The following is a 25,672-nucleotide window of genomic DNA, read 5'->3' as shown; positions in this document are numbered from 1 at the left end:
GTTTGCCAGTTTTTATATTAACAACACAACCCGATGTTGAAAAAACAAAGCATATTTACTGTGCGCCAGCAAGCAATAACGATTTTGAACCATTTCTATTGAAGAGCTCAGTGGCTAAAAAAGTAATCTTACCTCATATAACAAGTCTGTTTCGATCTCACGCACTCTTGATTTTAGCTGTTTGTTTGCTTTCCTCATTTCAGTGTTTTCTCTCATACATAGAGCTGAACTGTCAATCAAAATGAATTCACTCAATGATGAGCTCTGCCAGCTGCAAAGGTCGACAAGTTCCAACAGTGTGGGACATAGGGGTGGGCGACATGGCCCTAAAATAATATGATTGTAATGGCTAAGCCAACACTTTAAGCCACTGAGATACTGCACCTGGGATGACTTAATTGATGCACTGATTGTTACCGTGTCTGGTGAATTAAAGTCTGACTCAAACTCGCCAGATTAACACTCCCTCCATTTATTTTCCATCACAAACTTGTTAGTGGCCATTAAACTCAAAACATCCACACGTGTAACTCCTGCAGCAACAAGCTGCTTCAGTAGTCAAAAACTGTTTTCCCTTCCTGGTGGTATACCTAACCAGACAAAGAAAGGTTCCTACTCTATATACTGTAGTAATGACGATATTATTGACGATATGACAAATTAGTAAAAAAAAAATATATATATGTACATATATATATATATATATATATATATATATATATATATATTATTAATTTAAGAAAACAGAATTTCAACAAAGTAAGTGATATAGTTTTACAGTTTGCCTTCAAATATTCAGTAAAAAACTAAACAAAAATTGTCTCTCATTTCTTTAGTTTGTAAACAACAACAGAGAAGAGAGTGAGATCAGAGTGAGATTCAGATTCTGTATACAATATTAAAAGTACAACAAAATAAACTCTACCCCAAATGACACATTTAAACAGCTGGAGCCTATCCCAGTTGATATTGGGCAAGAGGCAGGGTTCACCCTGGACAGGTCACCAGACTATCACAGGGCTGACACATAGAGACAGACCATTCACACTCACATTCACACCTACGGACAATTTAGAGTCACCAATTAACCTGCATGTCTTTGGACTGTGGGAGGAAGCTGGAGCACCTGGAGGAAACCCACGCTGACATAGGAGAACATGCAAACTTGAACCAGGAACCCTGTTGCTTTGAGGTGACAATGCTTACTGTATATTGTATATTTTGTACAAAAATGTATAAAAATATCAGGTTGACATTTTCTGGGTGATTAGGTGCCATCCTTCATCTTCATCGTCTAATTTTACAACAAAATGTTCAAAATAAAAACTCTGATGTGTTGTCCTTCAACACTTATCTAAAAGCAGACACAGTACTCTGAGATTGGCACAGTTAAATATTTTCAGCAGCATTTATAAATCTTGAAAGCATCCTCAAAAAGCTCATTTTCCACTTAATGGTTTGTTAAGGCAACTCAACGCACATGGTTAAGGTTATGAAAAGACCGTGGTTGTGGTTAGTGTGCCTATTGAAAAAGTCAACAATGATTTGAAGCGTGAGACAGGACCTGTGGATTTTTTCATTGACCTTAACCAAGTGTTTTAGAAGTGGTTGAGTCATCCAGTTAGTCTTCTTTGGAAAACAGGGTTGGTTAAGAAAGATCTTAATAATGCATCCTTTTAAAGATTTACTGCTATGTTAGTCATTATTTCTTGTGTGTGAGGACAGATGTCTTACACTAATATTTTCTCTTTTGTTCCACCATCAATGTCTCAATGAAAAACATTAAAAGACTATTTTTCTTTTGTTTCCCCTCTCCATCTGTCTGTTTCTATCCTTCTGACGTGTGGTGTCAGAGCTCTGTCGGCCCGCCTCTATCAGAAACAGATGCTGTGTTGTTCTTGGGTGGAATAAATACCAAAAGTAAACTGCAAAGATCAAATTAAGGGAAAGTGAGTGATTACCAGCCAAACCGAGCTTGTGCAGGAAATGGAATTTGTATTGTTGTGGCTGCAGAGAAAAGCTTTCTACAGGAAATGCTGCGCACCGACCAGAGAGTCACTGAAAACCGGAAATTGTTTCCTGGAGAGATCAAGAGCCAGGTTCATAAAATGCTAAGAAGCTTTGTCTTAAATAGGGGAAGAACATTACGATTATCTCGCTGATACGAGCGTGACAGCCCAAGATGGACTGAGTCCTTCTAGTCGGGGCCATGTGCTCCTCACAGCCTGAGGGACCGTGTTTAATCCTCACAATGGGACAGTTAATACAATAGGGGAAATCATTTTTAAAATCTGTCTGAAAATAATTATAACATATTGGAAAATTATTGTGAATTACTGTTTTCTTTTGGTCATATGAGGATTTCTGTGATTGTGAACTGCTGCCGGGAAATCATGAATTTCAGTGCAAGAAATGACTTTATTAAGAGTACAAAACTACACACTACCTGTCGCAATCCAAGCTCCTCTGTGGTTTGTTGTAGTAAGCCAGTCCAGCCGCGCATGCATATTAGTGCCTGTGAGGATCTATGGGTGTGTCCTACAGGCTAGCTCATTGCTGCACTGCGCTCATACAGTGGTTAGCACCCACCCTCCAGTTTACCCAAAGTTAACCATGTTAGCTCTATCAGCAGTCTTGCCATTGTTAGCACTGTTTATGGTGTTAGCACTGTTAGCTGCTAGTTGGCTCAGCCATCTTTATGTTGAGTATGGTGTCATTTTATTAGCTGGGGGCAAAACACCACTCTCCCCCACAGGGCTGTACGCTACATAGGAGTCTAAAAATGTGGTCTTGTTGTGTTATTGGGAGCCAGAATAGAAGGAGTCATGGCTCAAAACCAGCCGCCACTGCCCGTCAACAAAAACAACTATGGTTAAATATGATAAGACCAAAGGACTGGACGGAGGCCATCCTCAAAAATGGTCACATGTGCAGTGCACACTTCATATCAGGTTAGGGAAAAAGTATTTCCTGTTGTAGGGATGAATAACGTTATGTGTATTAAGGGTTATCATGTCCACCTCATCAGAAACTGGGGAGGGATTAAGTAGAATATTGGATTTCTCTGTGACGCTAACTTTTTAGTGCATTAGCTAACATTAGCTTTGATAGCAAAACAAACAGGAGGAAACCGTTCAGGTGTCGTCACATATTCACTCTGCTCGGCACTCTGCTGCTCTCAGAGTGCGGTGCTCTGGATAACTGAACGTTACATTCTGACAGCGTTACGAATTTAACGGTCCAGTTTGAGTCAGAGTGCACTCCGGCACTTGGACTGAGTATTTCTGAATGCATCACCTGCGTTCTTCCTCCATTGTCTAAAACAAGCCAAAAGAACTTGCTAGCTAATCTCTGTGGAGAACTGTTTTGCCTCCAGCTAAGCCCCGCCCACCAAAAAGACCATACTATTTACTGCCAGTAAAAGGGTCTATAATGTATGCAACATCCCTACTATCAAGGCCTCGCTGTGTACACAGTCAAAAACAAAAAATCAGAGGTTTATTTGGAGCATTGTTGCTACACAGCTCAGCACAGTCTGTGTGAAAATATTTGATATAAATCTTGATTTTAACCCTCAAAGTCATGTTGCAGCTGAGGACATTCAGTATAAGTTGTTAGCCACAGCAGATGTACGTAGAGAAGCAAAAAGAAGGTAAGTAAGTAAAGTCAGTTATGTGAAATCCTGGGGGAGAGACGGAGAGACAGGGACAGAAACTGGTTCAGGACATGTGCTGTCTGTGACCTGGGGCAGCATGCATTATATAGTATAGGATGAATTTAGCCATGCAACATTTATGGAGATGTATGCTGTGTTTGTGTGTGTGGGAGAGAAAGACTAAATGGAGAGGAATTTCACCCAGTTCAATACATACATATAATATGTTTGAATCATGAGGCGCAGTCCTGAAGATCCCGTACACTTTGAATACAACACTTGAGTGGTGTTTTCCATTCCACAGGTACAACATGGTCCAATGATTGAATGCTGGTTAGCAAAATATCTGTATTCACCTGGTTATGAAGCTAACAGTTTGTCCCTTTCTCTGTCCAAGGTGCGTCAGTCTTCTCTGAGGCTGCACATCGGCGTGGTTCCCCAGGACACCGTTCTCTTCAACGACACCATCGGCAACAACATCCGCTACAGCCGAGTCACAGCCAGTGACCAGGAGGTGGAGAGAGCTGCCATGGCCGCTGACATACACGCCAGGATACTGGAGCTACCTCAGGGTCAGGCTGGGGTGTGTGAGTGTGTGTAGATGTTGTTGTTGTTTGACTTTCATGTTGGCTGAAGCAGACCTGTAACAAGACGCTGGAAAGGGAATAATGATGCTAATAATGAAGATGATGGTGTTGTGTCCAATCAGGATATGACACAGATGTGGGGGAGCGAGGCCTGAAGCTCAGCGGTGGGGAGAAACAGAGAGTGGCGATTGCACGAACCATCCTGAAAGAACCTCGGATCATTCTGCTGGATGAGGTGAGGATAGGGGAACATAAACACAAGCACGAAAGGTTAAAAGGTATGTTCACTATTGGCGGGATCGAGGCAGTATCATCGCAGGCCAACACAGAAATCTCTTGCTTGAGAACTTTTAATTTTTTGCAGAAACAAAAGATGGCAACACTTGACGAGGATATTCTATTGGCAGTGTTGAGACTTTACTTTGGGTCCTGATTTAACACCCCATCTGTCCACAAATCTCAGGGTTGGTGGTTAGACCCCCGGCTTTTCCCATCCACTTGTTGAAGTGTCCTTGGGCAGGACACACAAAGCTGTCATGACACACAAATACGCTCATTAAATTCACACATTTTATCAGTTAGTTTTTTCCCCTTTTATTCACCAATTAGTTTAAACACATGTTGACAATATGGACATATTAAAAAATACAAAAAGGCAATAAGAAATTTACAGATGTTACTGATTTACAAAACATAAAAGGACACAGATATGTAATGGAAAATGACATGTGAAAAAGAACCACAGTAATAAGAGAATTTAAAGAGTAAAAAAATTATAATAGAAAATTGAAGCTGCAAAAAGAGATGAACGGGCTTCAGCACCCTTTCCGCACGCTGGCGGTTGCTGGCGGTATGTTGGTTGTTGGTTGTTGTCTATTTCTGTGACTGTCAGACATTGTGTGCATGATTTAGATGTTTTCTGTATGGAGAGAAATGATGTAAGGAATGTGTGTACCACATTTTGTAAATATCAGAGTAACTTTGTCCTAACGGAGGCCTTCCATGCATTAGGGGGCGCCATGGCGTCCACTAAAAATGCCTCAACCCAATTGCTGCATGTTCTTGCAAAGTTCACATGGTTCAATGTGAGCGCCAATTTTCATGAGTTTTCAAGAATATCAAAGGCAACAAAATAGGTTAAACGGCTAAAAGTAATTGTGGTGTTGCTATAGAGCCGATGAGCCACACCCAAGCCCAATTGTGTCTGCGCATCAACATAACTGGTTTGAACATGGATGCAATGTTTCTTGAGTTTTTGTAGGCTCAAAAGTCCTCAAACATCTTAATAAAATGAAAATAAAGGCACAAAATCCAAGACGACTGACTTCCCGGCGAGCCTGGTCTTACTCCAAAGTTGTCGAAATCCAACGCTTGGGCACTTGCGGCATCGGAAACCAACAAGAAAAGGCGTCCTTTAACATCGGCATGATACGCAGCTGGTTGACGCTATAATTTAATGGTGCCAGATGGCATCGGGGGAAATGCGGCGGGACAAGGACGAAAATTAAGGCGCCAAAAGTCCAAGTGGGGCAGGCAGGAGCGGTGGTGGATGGGTCCAACAAACACTGACTTTCACCCGAGAGAGCACTGTTTGCATCATGTAAGATTCTAAAGTCAAACCCTGTTCTTTTTTCTTAAACCTAACCACGTGTTTTTGTTGCCTAAACCCAACCATGAATGTTAGTTTGCGGTGTTGTACTGACGTAGTGCTTTTATTTTGAAAGAGACTGTATGTAAATGTTAAATTTCCTGTGAAAACAGAAGTGCATTTTGAAAGAAGACAACGCATGTAACAGGCAGAACACGGCGTCCCAGAACGTCAACAACCAACACACCCAGGGTACCTTTCACATCGTACGTGAACGTGGAAATTCTATGACAAATCCATGACCAAACGTCAATATGTGGCGAGGTCGGAGTGAAAATGTGCTGTCCTGTCAAGCGAAAAAAATTATGAAAAAATGCATATGGTCATACAGATGAGAACTAAAATTTTGGAAAGTCGAAGGAACTTTATCATAACTCAGTTGTTGTGATTTATTTAGGTTTGGATGCATTTCAGGTGAGCTTGGCAGGATGGATTTGGTTCAGTACTTTTAATTCTTTCTATTTAAACTCAGTTACATGCTTACATTTGCACTGATACTTAAGTTGTGGCATTAGCTCATCAGCAGCAGGACACATCTGAGAACTGTTAAATATATTTTATTAAACTGTTCAACTTGTTTTTTTTTATTTTTTTTTTATGCAGAGCTGGTTGTTGTTCCATTGTTGTTTGTTGTATTACTAAATCCAACCACTGTTAGATGTTGATTTGTTTTTCTTCCTTTTCTGTTTAGCAATATTGTTGTCTTAGTAATACTCAGGGCCACATGCAGGGGTATGATTTGTATTGAACACGTTTTATCACTTAACAGCTAAACTGTCTCTACACAGTGCGCAACTAAAAGTGTTTCATCTGATTATACTATCTATTATATCATACAATACTTACACTAATATACTGTGTTTGGTGTTTGTTCCACCAGGCCACATCTTCACTGGACACCCAGACTGAGAGAAATATCCAGGCTTCACTAGCCAAGGTCTGCACCAACAGGACGACTATAGTGGTCGCACACAGGTGACATTACTCCCAAACTACGTACATTTGGGAAGCTTTCTAATAAGTTCCCTTATTTTACTTGAGCCAAAGGCACAGCTGCTGAGTGTAAAGGCACCAAGTGCTTCAACTCAGCATCATTTGATGCTATCTGTTATTAGAAAAGATTAGATTCTACTTTTTTGTCATTGCACTGTATTGAGACAAAATGCAGTGTTGAGCTTGGATACAATGTCAGTTAACAATCCAAAAAGGCTGAATTTATGCACAACTTTGCTGGCAATGACTAACATGATATTTATCAGGTAATGTCTATTTTGTTCATTATTAGTCTGCAGTAACCATTAAAGTACCCAAAAAAGTACAGTTAGCATGCTAACATTGCTAATTTCCACTTAAACCAGAGTACAGCTGATGGTGGTGCTTGAGGAAAAGTTAAGGTATCACCAAAGTTATTACAATTCATCTTGAGGACACCAATGTGTGCACAAATTTTATGGCTATCCATCAAATGTCATTTTTATGGAGGTGCTAGAGAAAAAGACAGCAGATCAGTAAAGTCAGTGCAACATATCCTCTGAGGACCATGAATCCATCATCCATCCATCGTCATCTGTTTATCCAGGGCCGGGTCGTGGGGGCAGCAGGCCGAGCAAAGCACCTAAGACGTCCCTCTCCCCAGCAACACTTTCCAGCCCCTCTTGGGGGACCCCAAGGTGTTCCCAGGCCAGATGAGATATGTAATCCCTCCAGCGTGTTCTGGGTCTGCCCCGGGGCCTCCTACCAGTGGGACATGCCTGGAAGACCTCTGAGGCGTAGGCGCCCAGGAGGATGTTAGCCGCTGCTGCTATGTTAGCTCATGCTAACTGGGTAGACATTTAATTGACTGGAATGATAGCAGTATTGGCATTGCTGTGTCTAACCTATTTGTTAAGGCAGCAACAGAAAGTTTGCTGATTTTCCTTATGTTCATTTTAAATTTATGGTTTAATAGGCTAACTGAAGCTTAGTTTTTCAAATTGCACTTGTTTTCACTGCGAATACTAGATGGAAGTTACTGAAAACACCCATCCTTATTCAAAATATCAGCTCACAAGCATGCCTCACATGATGATGTCTTCACCTGGCTACCATCACTGCTTCCATCACCGCTGGAGAGTGTTGCTCTCAATGCACTTTACTTACCACAAACTCCCCAAGCTGCAAATAATTTCACTGTAACTGTGTGTGACTCAGGCTTAGTGGTAGAGCAGGCGCCCCATGTACAAGGCTGTTGCTGCAGCAGCCCGGGTTCAACCCCAGCCTGTGGCCCTTTGCTGCATGTCACTCCCTCTCTCTCTCCCCCTTTCACACTTGTCTGTCCTATCGATTAAAGCCCCCCCCCCCAAAAAATATATATATATGTAACTGTGTGTGACTGTTGGTGCAGATCTTGGTGAATTGGACTGTTTTTGTAGTGAGGCTCATTTGCACAAAGGGGATAATTTTGCACCAAATGTGTGTACATTACCTAATTTAGATACATGCAAATAACACAGGAGCACTAGGATGCTATTTGCCTGGCAGCTCATTTTGAGGTGCATTTCACACTTTGCGACTACTTTGAGAGTCACACAGTTTCTTTCTGTCTTATTTGTGCAGGTTTAGTAGCCACAAAAGTTGTGCAATCCTTTGTGATCTGGCCCCTGAGAGTACAAACACACACTCTGCCATAGAAATGACACTGAGTCTGTTACAATGTGATTACAGGAACGTACTGAAAAGAAAAACCAAATGTGAGTGTAAGAGATGAAAGGAAAAGGATGGGTGATGGATGTGGTGAAAGGAAAACAGGATTAGATCAGGCACAAAGAGAGGGACGGAGAGATTAAACGAAAAGCTGATTGGAGGATATAAGATGAGGCGTGATGACAGGTCAACAAAAGTAAAAGAAACAGATGTCTGGTTATTCATCAGTCTGAGTGATATTGGAAAAGACTTGAAAGGCTCTGACACTCGCGACATTAAAATACATCAGGAGCAAAGAAGTTGTGGTGCTGATTCCTGCAACAACCCAGTTTTCATCATTTCCTCTGTGTTCGACATCATAAACACAATGGATTGTTATTTTCTTATTCAATAACAAACATGCTTGGACAGAAGAAGATGGCCACAACTGGTCAGAAGTGAAAAGTTCAAAATGTGTTTTGTGTTTTCAAATACAAACAGGAAAAATATAAAAACAATATTTTGTTTGACAGATTTCCAAATTCCACTGAAAACATTACATGTTATCCGTCCAACTGACCAACTGAGTCAGTCTTCTTTACCACTGAGCTGTGTTGTCTGCTTCATATTGTTAGACATGGACCCTGCTGGCTTTTGGAGACAAACAACAAACCATAAAACAAAAAAACGGTGTCTGACACAGCTCCAACCCAACGCAGGGACAGTGAAACTTTAGTTAATCAGCTGGAATGAATAAAAAGTAAAGAGGTACTGCCTCAAGTGAGGGAGTTCAAGTATCTCGGGGTCTTGTTCATGAGTGAGGGTAGAATGGAGCGTGAGATGGATCAGCGGTTTGGTGCAGCTTCTGCAGTGATGTGGGCACTTTGCTGGACTGTTGTGGTGAAGACTGAGCTCAGTCGGAAGGCAAAGCTTTCGATTTACTGGTCCATCTACATCCAAACCCTCACCTATGGTCATGAGCTCTAGGTAGTGACCGAAAGAATGAGGTTGCAGATACAAGTGACCGAAATGAGTTTCCTCAGAAGGGTGTCTGGGCTCAGCCTTAGAGATAGGGTGAGGAGCTCGGACATCCAGAGGGAGCTCGGAGTAGAGCCGCTGCTCTTTCGCATTGAAAGGGGTCCGTTGAGGTGGTTCGAGCTTCTGATCAGGATGCCTCCTGGGCGCCTCCTGTTCGAGGTGTTTTGGGCATGTCCCACTGGTAGGAGGCCCCGGGGCAGATCCAGAATACACTGGAGGGATTATATAACTTGTCAGGCCTGGGAAAACCTTGGGGTCCCCCAGGAGGAGCTGGAAAGCGTTGCCGGGCAGAGGGATGTCTGGGGTGCTTTGCTCAGCCTGCTGCCCTATCATCAGGTAAAATGTTCTGTTTGTCCAGTATCTAGGTTATGACCAAATATCCACTAAACTAATTACATTCCCATCAACCTCAGTTGTGCTTTGCTAGTGCTAATTAGCAAATGTTAGCATACATAGTAAAGTAAAATGGTTAATATGGTAAACATTATAAATGCTAAACATCGCCCATAGACTGGATATAAAGATGGACGACATGGCAGCTCCCCAATAGTGAAGCCAAAACATCGTGATCGCCCCCTGGTGGCTGGCTGCAGTGAAAGTAATAAACCCCACCCCGTGATTCTAGCAGATGGGACATGGGCCAAACTAGAAGATCAAAATACAAGTCAAATACATTTTTAGCAAAGATTGCTCCTATTTTTTTGGTCGTTCTCATAATGCAGTGTTTTTCTGATAAGTTTTGTTTTAACTTGCTATTAAATGCAATAAAAAGGAGGGCTGATGTCACGATTGACAGCTGTGTGTGCCATTTGGTTTGCTTGCAAAAGTGCTGCTCAAGATTGGCTGGAAGGTGGGAACTAAATACAGGTGGAGATTGCCACTGGCAGCAGCCGTATCTGGGATATTTTGATTTAATTTTTGTACAATGGGAGGAAGTAAAGACCCATTGTCCATCTTTGTATATAGTCATTGGCATCGACATGTTAGCGTTGTCATTTTGAGCATATTAAATGCTGATCTTAGCAGTTAACTTAAAGCACATTGTACACAGTACAGCCAATGGATGTGTTATAAGAAACTGGATACGACATTGCTGGCGGGGCCCTGTTCATTACTGTGAGAGATGTTCAGTGGCGTATGACGCAAATTGGTTCAACTACTGCATATAAAATTACACAGACGACTGGCACTGCTTCCGCATTGTGTGGCCCATAGAGTAGGCACAAAAGAGATGTCCACTGGCCAAATGGCCAACTTCTAGTTTAGCGCTCCGCCAGTTTGAGTGGGGAGAAAATGATTTAATTGTGGGGCTCTTCTAGACTGTGTTAAATGTTATCTGATGGAATGGATCAATTCCTGATACTGAAAGGGTCATTTCGTGGGGGTTGTTGTGCTCAAAAAAATTGTATCCACTGATTTACAAATGTTCTTTCATAATGTAAGTTGATGGGAAAAAGTCTTTTTGGGCTGCATGGCATCACGTGATGGACCCCAGGAATTGCAGAATCACTGTTTGGTCACTATGAAAATTGGCTTCAAAGCCCAGCACACTTCCTGGGGGCCTGGCAGAGCCTGCGAGAGTTGCTAGCATGGCTGTACACTCTTATGCCGTGTCATGACACACACATGAGAATGTGCGCACCTGTATGGAAACTCTGACCCATGCATACAGACATTGTTTACAGATGTTGACTGTGACTAATCATCTGTGACTAGCGATGACACCGGCTGAGCTCTGAGCTTGTTTTTATTCATCATCTTCCTTTTGAAATTAATTATATGTTGCAGTTTGGGTCTCAGACTTCATATTGACCATCAGTCTTTAAATAAGTTGATCCACCAGCCTCTTAATCTTCCAATAGCAGCAACAGATGGCATCTGCTTGTAGGATCAGGCCTGTTTATTGGCTTAATCAGTTAGGCCTCCAATAAAATGAAAACACACAATCACAACAGACAGATCATGATTTCATTTTGAAGGGTGAGATGAAGTGTCTCTTTAATCAACTCCGGATATTGGATGGAGGGAATGTTTTCCTTTTCCTGAGCATGGTAGCAATCTGCTGATAAAACCAAGTTCCCACCCTGTTATCTACAGTTAAGAGAGATATAAGTAGGTGGTAGTGATATGCAGTGACTTGGTTGAACACTTAAAGGATGGATCATTCTAAGTATGTTTAACTGTATTAAGGTTTCATGGTTTTAAAAACCTGTCTTTTCCTCATACTGCACGCTTTTATTTTATTTTTTACTTGGATTCATTCCTGCATTCTCTCTTGAAATTCGGATGTACCATAAGGTCACCTACTGGTTTGTGGACTCCTGTTTTGAAGCCTTAAGTCAACATCTGGGCTTTCTGGAGCCAGAAGTATTTGGACAAGAGGGTGGAAGTACCCCGAACACTAGCTACTAGCTTAGTTTGGACAGTGCATTTACAGCATGGTTCATTGTGATGCAGCTAATGCAGATTTTTACCAGCACCAAAAGCAGGCTTAAAACTGTTAAAATGTAATGTAGTTAACAGGGAAAACTGAACATATGGCACCTTAGAGGGTCTTTTAGAACAACCAAACAAGTATAACAACTCCCACGTCCTGTCTGACTTGCAAAAATAATGATTTTAATGTTGCAATGTTTTGGTGACTTAACCTTCATCAGGCAAACAGTTTTGTAACAAAGAGAAGTAGGAGTGGCTGTGAGTTTGCAATTAGTCATATTAGTCATCAGAAACAATCAGAAACATAGTCCGAAAAGTTTACATTAGATAGGTATGTTCATTAGAATAAATACTTAAGTCCTTATTGTTAAATTGCATTCTCAAGAAATATACATTTCCAAATCTTGCAGGTGCATTAAAGTAGCAGAGGGCTTTTATTTTGGCTACACTGTAGACATTTACTCCATAAATTGATGCAGAAAAGGCACAAACTGGTGCATTTTTAGAGTCTTTGACGCTAAAATTTTTTTGGCAGAGGACCCCAATGATCCCGTTTCATATGTGTCCCCCTCCCTAAATGTTGAAACAAGACCTACGCCTTTGCATATGTTGGTTTGCATGTGTTTGTTGTATCGTGATATATCAACCTGGTCTCACTCCAAAGTCAAACTGCCACTTGGTCAGTGATTTCTGGCGTCAGATACCAGTGAAAAAAGCCGTCTTTTCACGTCGCCATGATATGAAGCTGGTTGCTGTTATTGTTTAACGGCACCCGGCGGGACAAGAACGCAAGTTAAAGTAGCAGAAGTCTGAGAAGGGTTGGTGGGAGGGGTGGTTGATGGGTCCAACAAACACCGACTTTCACACGGGAGAGAAGTGTTCGCGTCCTGTAAGATTATAAAACCAAACCCTGTTCTTTTTCTCTCGACCTTACCATGTGTTCTTGTTGCCTAAACCCAACCACGTGCATTAGTTGTTGGAGGGAAAAAAAGTCAAATCACGTTGTTGTACCGGCGTAGTGCATTTATTTTGAAAGAGACTGTATGTTAACATTAAATTTCCTGTGAAAGCCAAACCCTGTTCTTCTTTCCTAAACCTAGCCACATATTTTTGTTGTTGAAGGAAAAAAAAAAAGTCAATTCACAGTGTTGTACAGATGTAGTGCTTTTATTTTGAAAGAGACACAGAAGTGTATCTTGAAAGAAGACAATGCATGTAACAGGCAGAACTTGACACAGCGTCCCAGAACGTCAACAATTAACGCACCCAGGGTACCTCTCTCATCATATCTGGATGTGGGAGGCCCATGACCAACGTCGATATGTGACGAGATCGGAGTGAGAATGTGTTCGACCCACCAGTTGGGAACCACTGCTGTAAAACCATCCTGTGGCCCCAGTTTAGCTGCTGAATGATCCCAAATTCTTCCAGTTAACAATGCCAACTGTGAATTTGTGTCATAAACATTCACATCTGGGTTGATGCCATTTTATCCTTCACTGCATCCCAGCAGACGAGAACGTGCACTATAAAGTTTATCCTGGACCCCACATTAAAAACAGGACATTAAACTACCTGCACGTAAACACACTGTGTGTTTTCTTCCTGCTGTAAAGCCTGAATGAGCGGATAAAAAAACCTTTGACGTCTGCAGTCTCTGAGGAGAGATATTTCTACCTTTGACCGAGGTTTTCTATCAAATATTGAAGGTGGACGTCCAAAGATAGCCTTGATGACATTAAAGCAGAGTGGTGGCTCTGCTGAAGCTTAAAGTGACATTCAGCAGTTTGGAGAGCTCTAGGTTTCCTTTTTTTTGTTCTGCACACAGTGTCGTGCACAAGGGTTTAATTTCCACTGAGGAATGGGGGCGACATGTCCCCCACTCTCTTTAAAAACCTATTTTCAGATTCATACATTTATCTCACACATTTTCTTAAAGAAAAACACTGAAATACACATGAATGTAAAATCTTCCAGCACCTTGATAATCCTCCGACTTCCCATCAGGTCACATCACAAAGAGCTCAGAGCCATTTAGATTGCTGTGTCTTTAATCAGACTGTCATCAGAGACCGGTCATAAATATTAATTTTAATAATTTACAGACAAGTTCATACAGAGTTCTCCGACCCGGAGCAACACGCGTAGCTGTGCGTCGGTTTGTTGCACGTGTGTGTCAGAAATGACAGAGCTGAAGTGTGTGTGTGTGTGTTAGTGATTACTGAGGAATGACTGTGTATTTTACTTTTATAAGACAGCTGAACATATTTAACATCTAACCACACATTACGACTTCCTCCCACTCTCTCTTTCTGCAGCACGTGTCTCCCTCCGTTCCCATTTCCACGTCTTATCCTCCTCTTATCGACCCCTTTCACCTCTGGAATTACTATCTCCATTACTTTATTTCTTTGATTCCAAAGTGCTGTGTTGACGCTGGTCTTTGATCTGCTGCCTCCTGTACACACATGTGTTTAAAGAGTATTTCTGGTTCATTACAACTTAAATCCTGTCTTTTCAGCTCTGGCCATTATTTCTGTTGATAATGATAGTGCTGTAATTCATATTGCCGGCTCAGTGCCTAGAAATATTTCACAAAAGGAATCCAAGATACACAAAGCTCCAACTCAAAGGGACAGTTCACCAGAAAAATCAAAAATACATGTTTTTTTTCTTACTTGCAGTATATGTATCAATCAAGATTGTTAGATGACTACCTGGTGCAACTTTGACGTTGTTTTGAGCACACGGTTAATTTAGGAGTTACTGCCAACATTACGCATGTGCTCACTTTCAGTTTTACCCCCAAATGAAGTGGGTTTTTATATAGAAACAGTTCACAGGACTACAAAGATGACTTCTGATAAACCAGGATTAGCCTTTAAAGAAGTATTTTATTGGTCTTTTCATAAAAGTCAGCTGTCTGTGCAGTAGGAAGACACAAATACTTTGTGCTATTTATTTATTTATCTAACCTGTATTTAACCAGGAAGCCCCTTTTAGATTGAAAATCTCTTTTATACGAGAGACCCTGCCGAGGTAGCAGCCAATCAAACACATTTAAAATGCAGCAAATACAACATACAATGCAAAAATTCACAATAAAACAACAACTATTCAAACACAGTGGCCTCTCAAGAAAAACAAGCACATGTCTCTGTCACCACATTGTTTATGATGCCCTTAAATTCATTGATAGGTTGACTGATGTGTTTCTAATTTTAGGTCTTTTTAAGATTGCCAGAGAAAACAGAGAAGCCACGTCTAAAAAGTTTTGATAATATTAATCATGCTTGATTTTGTCTGAACGATTTTATCAATGATGAGAAAAAGACTGACATAAGACAGCTTGAGCTGAGTTTTATAACCACCTTATTCATGCCTTTATTAGATTACAAGGAATAATGTTTGTGTGACGTTGCAGGTTGTCCACCATCGTCGGAGCAAACCAGATCCTGGTGGTTAACAACGGACAGATAGCAGAGAGAGGAAGGTGAGATCGTCTCAACAGCCACTGATGCATTTGTGTGTGTGTGTGTGTGTGTGTGTGTGTGTTCATGTGACACCCCTGAATGATTCTGTGTGTCCTAAGTGCTCACAAATTTGTTATCTGTAGATCAAAACCTCAGAGTGTGTGTGACCCTTAAACCCTTCTCTCTCAGCCGCAGAGACTGATGGACCACAACACACCACACACACACACACACACACACACACACACACACACAGAGCTACCACTTAACTGCTGATGCATACAGTCCTTTGATATAGGAGCTGGTAATGAAGACTTCCTTTCTTACACACTGAGGTCGCTCACACACACAAACACACACACACACACACACACACACACATACAGGCACTTTCAAATATATAAATTAAGATAAACAGAGATCACCCAGATGAATATATTGTCCATATTATTAACACTAAGGTGAGAACACACCTGAGAGATGCGTTGGTCACATGGTCACATTCAGGGCTGTAAACACATGCAGGGCCTCTGTTTGCCCCCCTGCAGGCGTGTTGAGGGGGAACACCAACCAAAAAGGATTCATCTTTTCATCGACACTGTGATGTAAACACCAGACAGGCCCATTTAACCTCCGGTGTCAGAATACACACAGTTTCTGCCACAAAGTGTGGGAGTGTATCATCAAACAGAGACAGGAAGAGGCCTCATCACGTCCTCAGGCTGTCCCGTGCTTAACATTCTTTACGAGGACTACGTCTATGCTTAGACCGCTAATTCTGGAAAAACACTGTTTACATGTGAACACAACCTGCGTCCAGACTTATATTTTTAGGTGTTTTTGTAAAGATCTTCACCCACACACTCTGCTGAGTCTTAGTGTCTCAGACGGTTCAATCTCCATCAGTTTTAAGATAAAGGAATGTTAAATTGATGTACTGTTTTTAAGATAAGCAACTCAAACACCAGAATTAATGACAGCATTGTACGTTTCTGCAAACCACAGATGCATTACATTTGTACATTATTATGTGGCAGATACATTGAAACAAGGCTGTGGTTAACATGTGGTGATGTTGATGTACTAAAGCTACTTATGGTTAGAAAAAGATTTTGGCTTAAAATGCTTGTTGATGGTGGCACTGTCATGGTAGGAAAGGCAGCAAGTTCTTGGTAAAAAGACCTTTAATCCTCATCAGAATTCGCTAATATCCAAGATTTATGACAAATTAATGGCTCTTGATAGTCATTCAGTTGTCAAAACCAAAAATGCTTGGGAGCATGAGCTTGGGGCAAATTCAACAGATCAATGGTGGAACAAAGCTGTCCATAATATATGCTCAACTACTCCTTGTGTCAGGCTGCGGCCTCTACAATTCAAGGTATTACGCAAGCCCGTTTTACACTGCCAGATTTTCCGCAAATGTTGGGCCGTTTTGTGGGCAAGCTGAGAGCGTTTAGACACAGTTGATCCGAGGTGCCCCATTTTCCGCCTCGTAGGTGTAGTCACATTGGCGGAACCCTTTTAGTTTAAACAGAACGAGGTGGCCTTCCACAACGGGAGGGGCTGTTGAAGACTTGTGGGAGGGGCTGTTGATAAACAGGAAACAGCTGATAGCAGGAATTAGCGAGCAGCTAGTAGCAAGAGGGAAACACTAACCTGACAGACGCTGTAAAGATGAGCAACGGGGGAGACAAAGAATTGCACGCCCTCCTTGCCCTCGCAAACGAAGAGGCCATTAACCATCAGATGACGGGGACAGTGAAGGACGGGCCGACTTACGAGAGAATCACCGAAGGACTGACCAGCCGCGGCTTCCCTCCCATGTCACTGTTTACGTCACACGCTGAGCTACATGTTTTGTTAGTTGCTCACGCCCCCCATTGCCCCGAATATGGTGCATTCTGTATAAACAAAAGTAGGTAGGCGGCATTTTGCCGCACTAACTGATTGTGTTTTTATACTGTCAATGCTGAAAGGAGTCCATTTCAGCAAATCTTGACTATCTGAAATATATCCTAATTTTGTGGACAAATATAACAGATGCCTCTTCTTGTAATGTGAGTCATATGATCATCTTCTGCCCCAGACTTCATAAATTCCAGAATGAATTTTTTGTGCTTTTAACAAAGGTTTTAGAAGTCCAGAGAAAAATGGATCCCTATATCGCTATATATAGGGTATAGTAGCCTTTACTTCCTCTTTGAGACATCGCATTTTACTCCTGTGGAAATCTCCTCTGATAAGTTAACTTGCAAATGGAATTCTTTAATTCCTTAAGAACCCTGTCCCTGAACTAATCACTAAAATACAACTGGTTTTGTTGTTTGTTGTTCTGGAACAGTGGTCTGCAGGTTGGCAGGTGTCTCACCTAGGTGACAAAGTCAGTTCATATATTATGTCACTTAAGAAATGTTGACATGAAACATACAAATGTAACGTATTCGTGGTTTGCAGAATCGCACAATGCTAACATTTTCTTCTGGTGACTAGGCTGATATAAGACGAGCTGTAGCATCATTCTTCTCTTCCCCTTTCGCCTCTTCCTCCTCCACTTTAACTTCCACCTTCGTGTCGTGCCTTCAGATTGACCTCTTTAACTCTCTCTGCCCATGTGCCCTCCTTTCTGCTTGTTTCCTCAGCATCGACCTGTTCTTTCTTTTTCTCAGCATCCTCTATTTCTGACCCTCGCTGAGTTTCTCTCTCCTGCTCTCTTTCCGTCTGGCGGTTCAGACAGTAACACACTTGTGGTTTTACTAATTCATAGTAAAGTTGGTCAAAGTCTGCAGGAGGATTTTTATACAGCTCAACTTTGTTTTTAAAGCAGCTCTGGTGTCACAAGACATTATCAGTGACCCACCTTCTCCTCGCCTGCTCCTCTTTTCCTTTTGTTTCTATAATGGTCTTTTAACAGTTTATCACGGCACGCATCATAACAGCTTATATTTCTGTATTAAGTATGTGTACATGATTAATAGTTTGTTCGTAAAACATAAACGGCCACATTAATAATGTTTATAGACAGTTTACAAACAAATTATTAACCTGAAACGAATACTTAATATAGTGTATAAAATGTTAAAATGTGTGTTTCATTTTTTGTTAATAGTAAAATTACTATTTAAAAAAGTTTAATTAACTACTCATTTACCATTTACTTATGGTTATTATGAAGTGTCTGAGTTGGCAATGAACAGCTTGCCAGCATGTACAGTATAGACAGACACTGATGGAGGTGATGGCTGATGACTCTGAGGGTAATGGCTGATGAGGCATATGAGGCCGATGAATCCGTCAAGACTGGGTGGTGATGGGGAGGTCGAGGGCGCGCACAACAGCAGCAAGAAAGAACTATGGCAAAGAAAGAACCATATGTAAAATGAGGAGCAGTAAGATGATAGGCTGATAGAGAAGGTATGAAAAACAACTGATGACTCCATTGACCTACCCAGGCGATGACACCTCGAGACAGTGAGTGAGCGTACATGCTTTATTTTATAAGTATGTTCAGTGAATGTGTATTATTGGTATTTTTTTTTAGGTTATTACAAAGATTATTTCAGGTCTCGCCAGAAAATTGTTGGAATTATGAGTTTTGTATTGTTGCTATATGTGTGTGTAGCCAAGGTGGTATTACATGTCTTACAAATTGTATTTCTGAATACAGATTTGTTTTGTGCAAACTCTATTCTAGGAGACAGGGTCGTCCTCTTACATTTTTTCTCCCCTTTCTTCTTTTTTATTTGTGTTAAAGAGATGATAGGAAAAGTCTAATGTTGGATATCCAAAGTTGGGTTCTTTACCATGTGCTATTTTATTCCCAACCTATGGAAGTGTATTGCATTCACTTGACAAATAAAAAAAAAAAAACTGTTTTATTTAGAATTTTTTTTTTCTGTTTTTCGCAGGCTTTTTTTTCTGTTTTTCATTGTAATTTTGTTTCTGTTTTTCTGAGTATTTTTTTTCTGAGTTAAGAGAGCAATAGAACAACAGACGCTTTCATTCCTTTCTTGAGTAAGGTGCCTGCGTAAAGTCGACAAACTAATGATGACACCATCTATATGACTTAAAGACAGGAGTATCTCCCAGTGTCTCAAACCCAAAACAAAGTAAAACTGGATTAAACTAAACAAGCGGGTCATGTTTGCTTCCATTATATCGAGCTTTCAAGAAAGGAATGAAAGCGTCTGTTGTTCTATTGCTCTCTTAACTCAGAAAAAATTACCCTGAAAAATAAAACAAAAAATACCACGGAAAACAGAAAAAAAATTACCATGAAAAGCAGAAAAATAAAAAAATTACTCTGAAAAACAGAAAAAATTACTTAATAAAACAGATTTTTTTATTTGTCAAGTAAATGCAATACGCTTCCATACCAACCCAATCATCAGAAAAAAATATTGGCATTGTTTGTTTCTGTAAACCACGGATACATTACATGTGTACATTATTATGTAATGGATACATGTCAACCACACTGTGGTTAATGTGTGGTTAGGTTAAAGCACAAACACTACTTGGTTGTGGTTTGAAAAAAGATCATGTTTTGGCTTCAAATACCCAGTTTTGGTGGTGCATTCCCCGCCAGAACATGCAGCAGCGTCCCTGTAAAAAATCAAACACTATTTGCGGCACTGTCTCGGCAGAAAACACAGGGATATGTTGGTAAAAATGTTCCTGCTTTTTGTGGTACTATCCCTGGTGGAAAATGAGTGACAGGTCACAAAAAACACCTACATTTAGTGGCTAGGAACGCAGCAATGTGTTACTACAACACAACCAGTTTTGTTGTTTTCAAACAGTGGTCTGCAGCTCGGCAGGCATCTCATCTAGGTGTCACTCCATCTCTTAATGCCAAAGTCAGCTCATACACTACGTCACTTTATATATGTTATGATTTGTATGAAGCGTCGAAACTGAAAGCATCCATGGCTTGCAGAAAGGTACGATGCCATTATGTTATTCTGGCACCTGAGTTGTCTGTTTCTTAAATTTAATCCTAAATGATAAACACAAAACCTAAAGGTGGTTGCAGCTTTGTCAGCTGCATGATGACAGGTCAGTACTGGGTCGAGGTTTGAGCTCTCCTGAGTGACTCCTCTGACTTTCCTCTCAAGTGTTTTTATCCACATTCTGAATTTGAGCATTTGAAGACGAGAATATAAATACACGTCGACAGGGGAAACTGAAAATTACATGAATGCCTCTGCCAGGAAGCAGAATCAAAGCGACAGGAGGAGTTACTGACCCTTTTTTTGATGATGTAGTTTTGGTAATTTTGCTTTCTATCCTGTCTCATCCCATTTTCTCCTCTTTGTTCTTGTCATCGCCCGCTCTATTCAGACACGAGGAGCTGCTGGCCCAGGGAGGTCTGTACGCAGCCATGTGGATGAAACAGCAGAAAAGTCACGACACACAAACAGAAACACAGATCAGTGATCAGACTCAAGACACCTGACGCTCACCCGAGTATGAACTTTTTTTTTTATTCAGTACTCACTACAGACTTTTTCATCATATCTGATATAGTTAAGATGATGTATCTGCACCTGTGGCTGAAGTAAAGTCTGGACAAAGTGAAATCATGCAGTTTATTAGAAAATCACAATGACACTGTGAGCTGTTGTCATCATCATCATTCATACCATACAGTTATGGCAGCTTTTACTCTCACTGGGCCTCGTTCACTGATGTGTGCATGAAAATGTCATTACTTTGCACACAAAATAAGTGTGCATACAAAGTTACCTTCAGATTTATGACACGTGTTCACCATCCAATTTTGTTTTTACCACCATGAGCATGTTAGTGAGTGGGGTGGGAATCACCAGAGGATCCACGATACGGTATTATCACGATACTTAAATCACGATACAATATTGTGATATGCTGAGTATTGCGATACAATATATTTCCCTGAAGGAAAACTCTGTCAACGTCAGTTTTACCTCATAAGATAAAGTTTTCAGTCTCTGAGTGAGGTTTCCGGTTTCATGCAGCATTACCTGTCCTGTCCCGCGACCATATCCTGCATATGAATGCAGTTAGACTTGTAGAAAATAATCTGCAGAAAACAGTTACGTCAGCCAGCTGACAACCGCAGTAGCAACACCACACTGAACAATGGAAAGTTATTCCCTTAAAGTCAAGGTGAAAGCCCCTCAGCAGCAGGAGAATCTGGCGGCGGTCACATGTGCTTCCTGTGAAGATTCCAGTCAAGCCATTAAAAGCAGAGGTGATTATGTTACCGAGATTGTTTTGGTGAAAACATCCGGGATGGGCTCAAAGTGCCGGTGTCAAGGGGTTACTGTTTAGAGTAAAACTATATCAGCAGCCTGAGGGCCACAAAGAGGAAGACAGATGGGGAGTGTGCTGTAGCAGAACGTTGTCCTGTTTAGGAGAGGGATCCCTCCTCAGCTGCTCCTCCTGAGGTTTCAAACATTTTTTCTTTCTCTGTTAAAGAGTTTTTTTGACGGGATTTCTATCTTATCACCGTGAGGGTCCAAGGACAGAGGGTGTCGTATGCTGTAAAGCCCTCTGAGGCAAACTGGGCTATATAAATACATCTGAATTGGAAAAACAATAAAAATCCTCTGAAACAAAAACTGTGTCACAGCGTTTCTCTGTAAAATGATAATATGATACTTTTATGGCCAGACATGCACCTTATTACAAAAACGGGTTAGCAATTTAGTATTTTAGTTATTTTAGTAATAATTCTCATAAACACACAAGAATAAAGCTAGAAAGAGAAAAATACATAGCAGTCAGCCCCTCAGTAATTTCACAGTTACAAAATAGCTATAAGACATGTAGTGTTGCTCCAGGAATCCAACATGCATACTGAGAAACACTTAATCACTAAAACATATTATATGTTATAATAAACAGTTTATTTAGGGTTGTTTTTTTCTGTCACTTTTGGTGATTGTAAAATTGGTTCTCTATTTTACTCCGAGCAACATTTAGAAAGTCTTAAAAAGTTTAATCTAACTTGGGTTGGAGGAATCCACCGACTACATTTTCAAATGCCTGATGAGCTAAAATATTCCCTTCTGTAAATCCTGAATGCCCCAGATGTCATCAAATCCCTGCCACTCTGGGCCACATGTTTTGAGCATGTCCTTACCGAATAGCTTCTGGAACCATATTTTTGAATCCCTCTCACATGTCGACCCCAACCCTATCACTGCCATCTTTGGTGTGACAGAATCAGAGGTGAACTTATCTGCTCATCAGAATAACACTATAACATTCGCATCTCTCTTGGCCCACCGTATCATCCTACTCAACTGGAAATCAACAAAGCCTCCCTTTATTTATCCAGTGGATCAGAAAGATGACAAGCACTCTTAGATTGGACAAAGTAAGATATTCACCACAAGGATCTCAGACAGTGTTTTATACAACCTGGTCTTCTTTTATAAGATATGTAGGAATCTTGTCCTTTGCTTGAGTTAAACCTTAATATCATGATACAGTGGTTCCCCTTCAGCATTGAGACATTAAAGGAGGGAATTTACAGTCTGACCATCTTGTAAACGTGCATTGTTCTGTATATTGGTTTGTCTGTTGGTATTAACATGTACAGTCTATTTACTAGTCTTTGCTAGAATGAGAAAACAGAAGACAAACTTTGCTATTTTAATGTACATGTGTATACATATATATATATATAGAGAGAGAGAGAAAGAGAGAGAGAGAGAGACAGTGGAAGGGAGGGGAGGAGGGAATGGGGAGGGAGATGTCAACTGTAATTCTGCATCTTATCCTCTGAATGGAAAAATTAAAATAAAGTCTATTTAAAAAAAAAATAAAAAATTTTAGGAACCCTGGCTACATAATAACATACAAATGTAATGTATCTGTGATTTACAGAAACACATGATTCCAATATTTCCTCTGGCGATTTGGTTGACATATCGTAGTAGCTTACAGTTACAGCTCTGCTTTTCCCTGTTCCCCCAATTGACTCTTCGCTAAGTCCCGCCCCCTGGATGCAGACTGGCTAATCATAATGTAGCATCAGGCCACAGCTGTGCTCCATTGACTCTAATGCAGTCGATTCAGATTTCCTTCATTTTCAGGCTGGTGTTGTGGATTTGGAGCTAAATGTTGTGTCTGGGGCACGTCGTGTATTAATGATACTCGTTACCTGGAGAGGTTGGAACAAGATATATGTTTCTTCCCTGTTCCAAAACCAAAATCAAACCCTGAAAAGTGTAGGGTTAGCTAGCTAGCTACTGAAGATATAGCCTACTGAATGTATACACATGCTGCTTTTGCTTTTTAATGATTGTAACAGTGAAACAAAGACCAACCCTGCTGTACAGGAACCAGTGAAGGGAAGCAGGGAAACTTTGCTGATATTCAACCAGCTGTGTGTCATCGCATTGTGCACAGATGAACGTTGTTTAGCTTCCCTTCAAGCTTCCTGCCTCTCCGCCGGTAGAGGTTCGGGCACTGTTGGCACAGGGATGAAGCCAAACACTGTTCATCTGCACACACTGCGATGCCACACAGCTGGTTCAATATCAGCAAAGTTTCCCTTTATATTCATTGTCTTGTGTGGCGATCAGCAGTGATGTGGTGGTTCACTTTTACACTGTGATCTGTAGCCTATAGTTCGGCTTTAGCTTCTAACTATCTTTGTCTTTTTAACCTGTTGTTGCTGCTGAGTCAGTTTGACATCCTGGATATATCCTTCAAACACAGACTGTAGACCCCTCTGTCTGCTTCTCTCTGGAATCACTCTTTCATTCTTCCAAAAATATGATAATATTTCTTCAGGGAGTGCAGTTAGTTACAGTGTGGGCTCCAAGCTTACTCCAACAGCTTGTTGGACCATCGCAAAGGGGCGGGGCTTAGCATGTTTCCCAAGAATCAGCAGCTGTGATGCTCATCAGGTCGGTGCTATAGAGTTTGAAGCCAGATAAATAAATCTCATGGACGTCACTGATTTCTAAAAGTACTTTATTGACTAGATTGTGATTTGCTGCATGCAACTAGAAACATTTCTGCTAAATTACATCTCATACTCTGTACAGATCATTACACAAACTGTGAATATGCACATGTCAACTTGTTGGACACAGTTCTGGTCCAAAATGTCCCACGCATTTGGAAGGGTGTTCTTCCAATCAACTCCCATCTCTTGAATAAACAAATCTCTAATGTAAAACAGATCAGTACAATAACAGACATCAGTACAAACACAGCAGGGAGGGGATGAGATGTACACTGGGCCGTGGTATACATGGTTACTGGGATCAAGAAAGGACAGGAGGTAATGTACAGACACACATCACAGAGTACCACCAAATGTAGAGGACCACATACGTTTTTAGTGTAGGGACGGGTTAATATTAGAACGTGTGCATGTTTCATGTGATGCCTGTCTGTGACTGAGCACGCACACATACATACACACACGCAAGTTGTGCCCTTATTAAAATGCCATAGCCAGTCTGTGTAGCAGTGAGGGCAGTCTCAGTGCTTCATATCTTAATCATGACCACTGCCAACCAGTTTCTGTCTCAGTGTCTCTCTCTTTCCCTCCTCCTCAGGTTAAGAAGCATAAAAGGTCCTCCATCTCGAAATCTGCAAAATAAATTTCCTGACTACAGGCACCAGTCTGCTTAAATGTTTGTTACCTTTTTTTAACAACCTGAATTTTATTTTGTAAGTTTGACCATCATTCCTGTCGGACAATAGACAATAGAGACCACGGGCAAACATGAACAGTGACAGCTATCAAAAATGTGGTTCAGTCAATCGAGTTATACTGAGGATTCATTTAAAACTTGTCACTCAGGTTATTCACAAATGTTGTTGAGTATCAGCTTTCCTCTCTAGAAAATCTGGTTGTTTGTTCAGTAGACCAAGGTTCATCTGCTTTCTCCTTGTGATTCTTGCCTAATTTTACTGAGCATAACTACACCCACAGGGGCATTCAGCCTGTCTCATTCCCAGGTCGTCAGATACCAACGCTTTGTCATGCCCATTGGGGTCCAATAGTGACGCACAGGGTTCCCTTTAGTGTAACTGTGTGACACACAGAGGAAACACTGCAGCACATGACACATTGCAACACACGATCAGTGTTGCGAACAACCTGGTTTCACTCCGAAGTTGTCAAAATCCGACACTTGGGCAGTGACTTGGGCAGCCATCC

At 41.1% G+C, this 25,672-nt stretch overlaps 1 protein-coding gene across 1 annotated transcript in view; it reads left to right on the top strand.

Moving 5' to 3' along the window:
* abcb6b (ATP binding cassette subfamily B member 6 (LAN blood group) b) overlaps positions 1-22,054 on the top strand; it is a 50,373-nt gene extending 28,319 nt beyond the window's left edge. The window contains exons 15-19 of the mRNA XM_033618065.2: positions 4,053-4,227; positions 4,365-4,477; positions 6,771-6,865; positions 15,450-15,518; positions 20,842-22,054. Coding sequence (XP_033473956.2) covers positions 4,053-4,227; positions 4,365-4,477; positions 6,771-6,865; positions 15,450-15,518; positions 20,842-20,956 — 567 coding nt within the window. The 3' untranslated portion in view covers positions 20,957-22,054. The remainder of the gene's footprint in view (positions 1-4,052; positions 4,228-4,364; positions 4,478-6,770; positions 6,866-15,449; positions 15,519-20,841) is intronic.
* The last annotated feature ends 3,618 nt before the right edge of the window (positions 22,055-25,672 follow it).

Source organism: Epinephelus lanceolatus, chromosome 14 (genome assembly GCF_041903045.1).
Source record: "Epinephelus lanceolatus isolate andai-2023 chromosome 14, ASM4190304v1, whole genome shotgun sequence".
Lineage (NCBI taxonomy): Eukaryota > Metazoa > Chordata > Actinopteri > Perciformes > Serranidae > Epinephelus > Epinephelus lanceolatus.
Note: the sequence above shows the minus strand (reverse complement) of the source record. Positions and strands in the feature narration are given on the sequence as shown.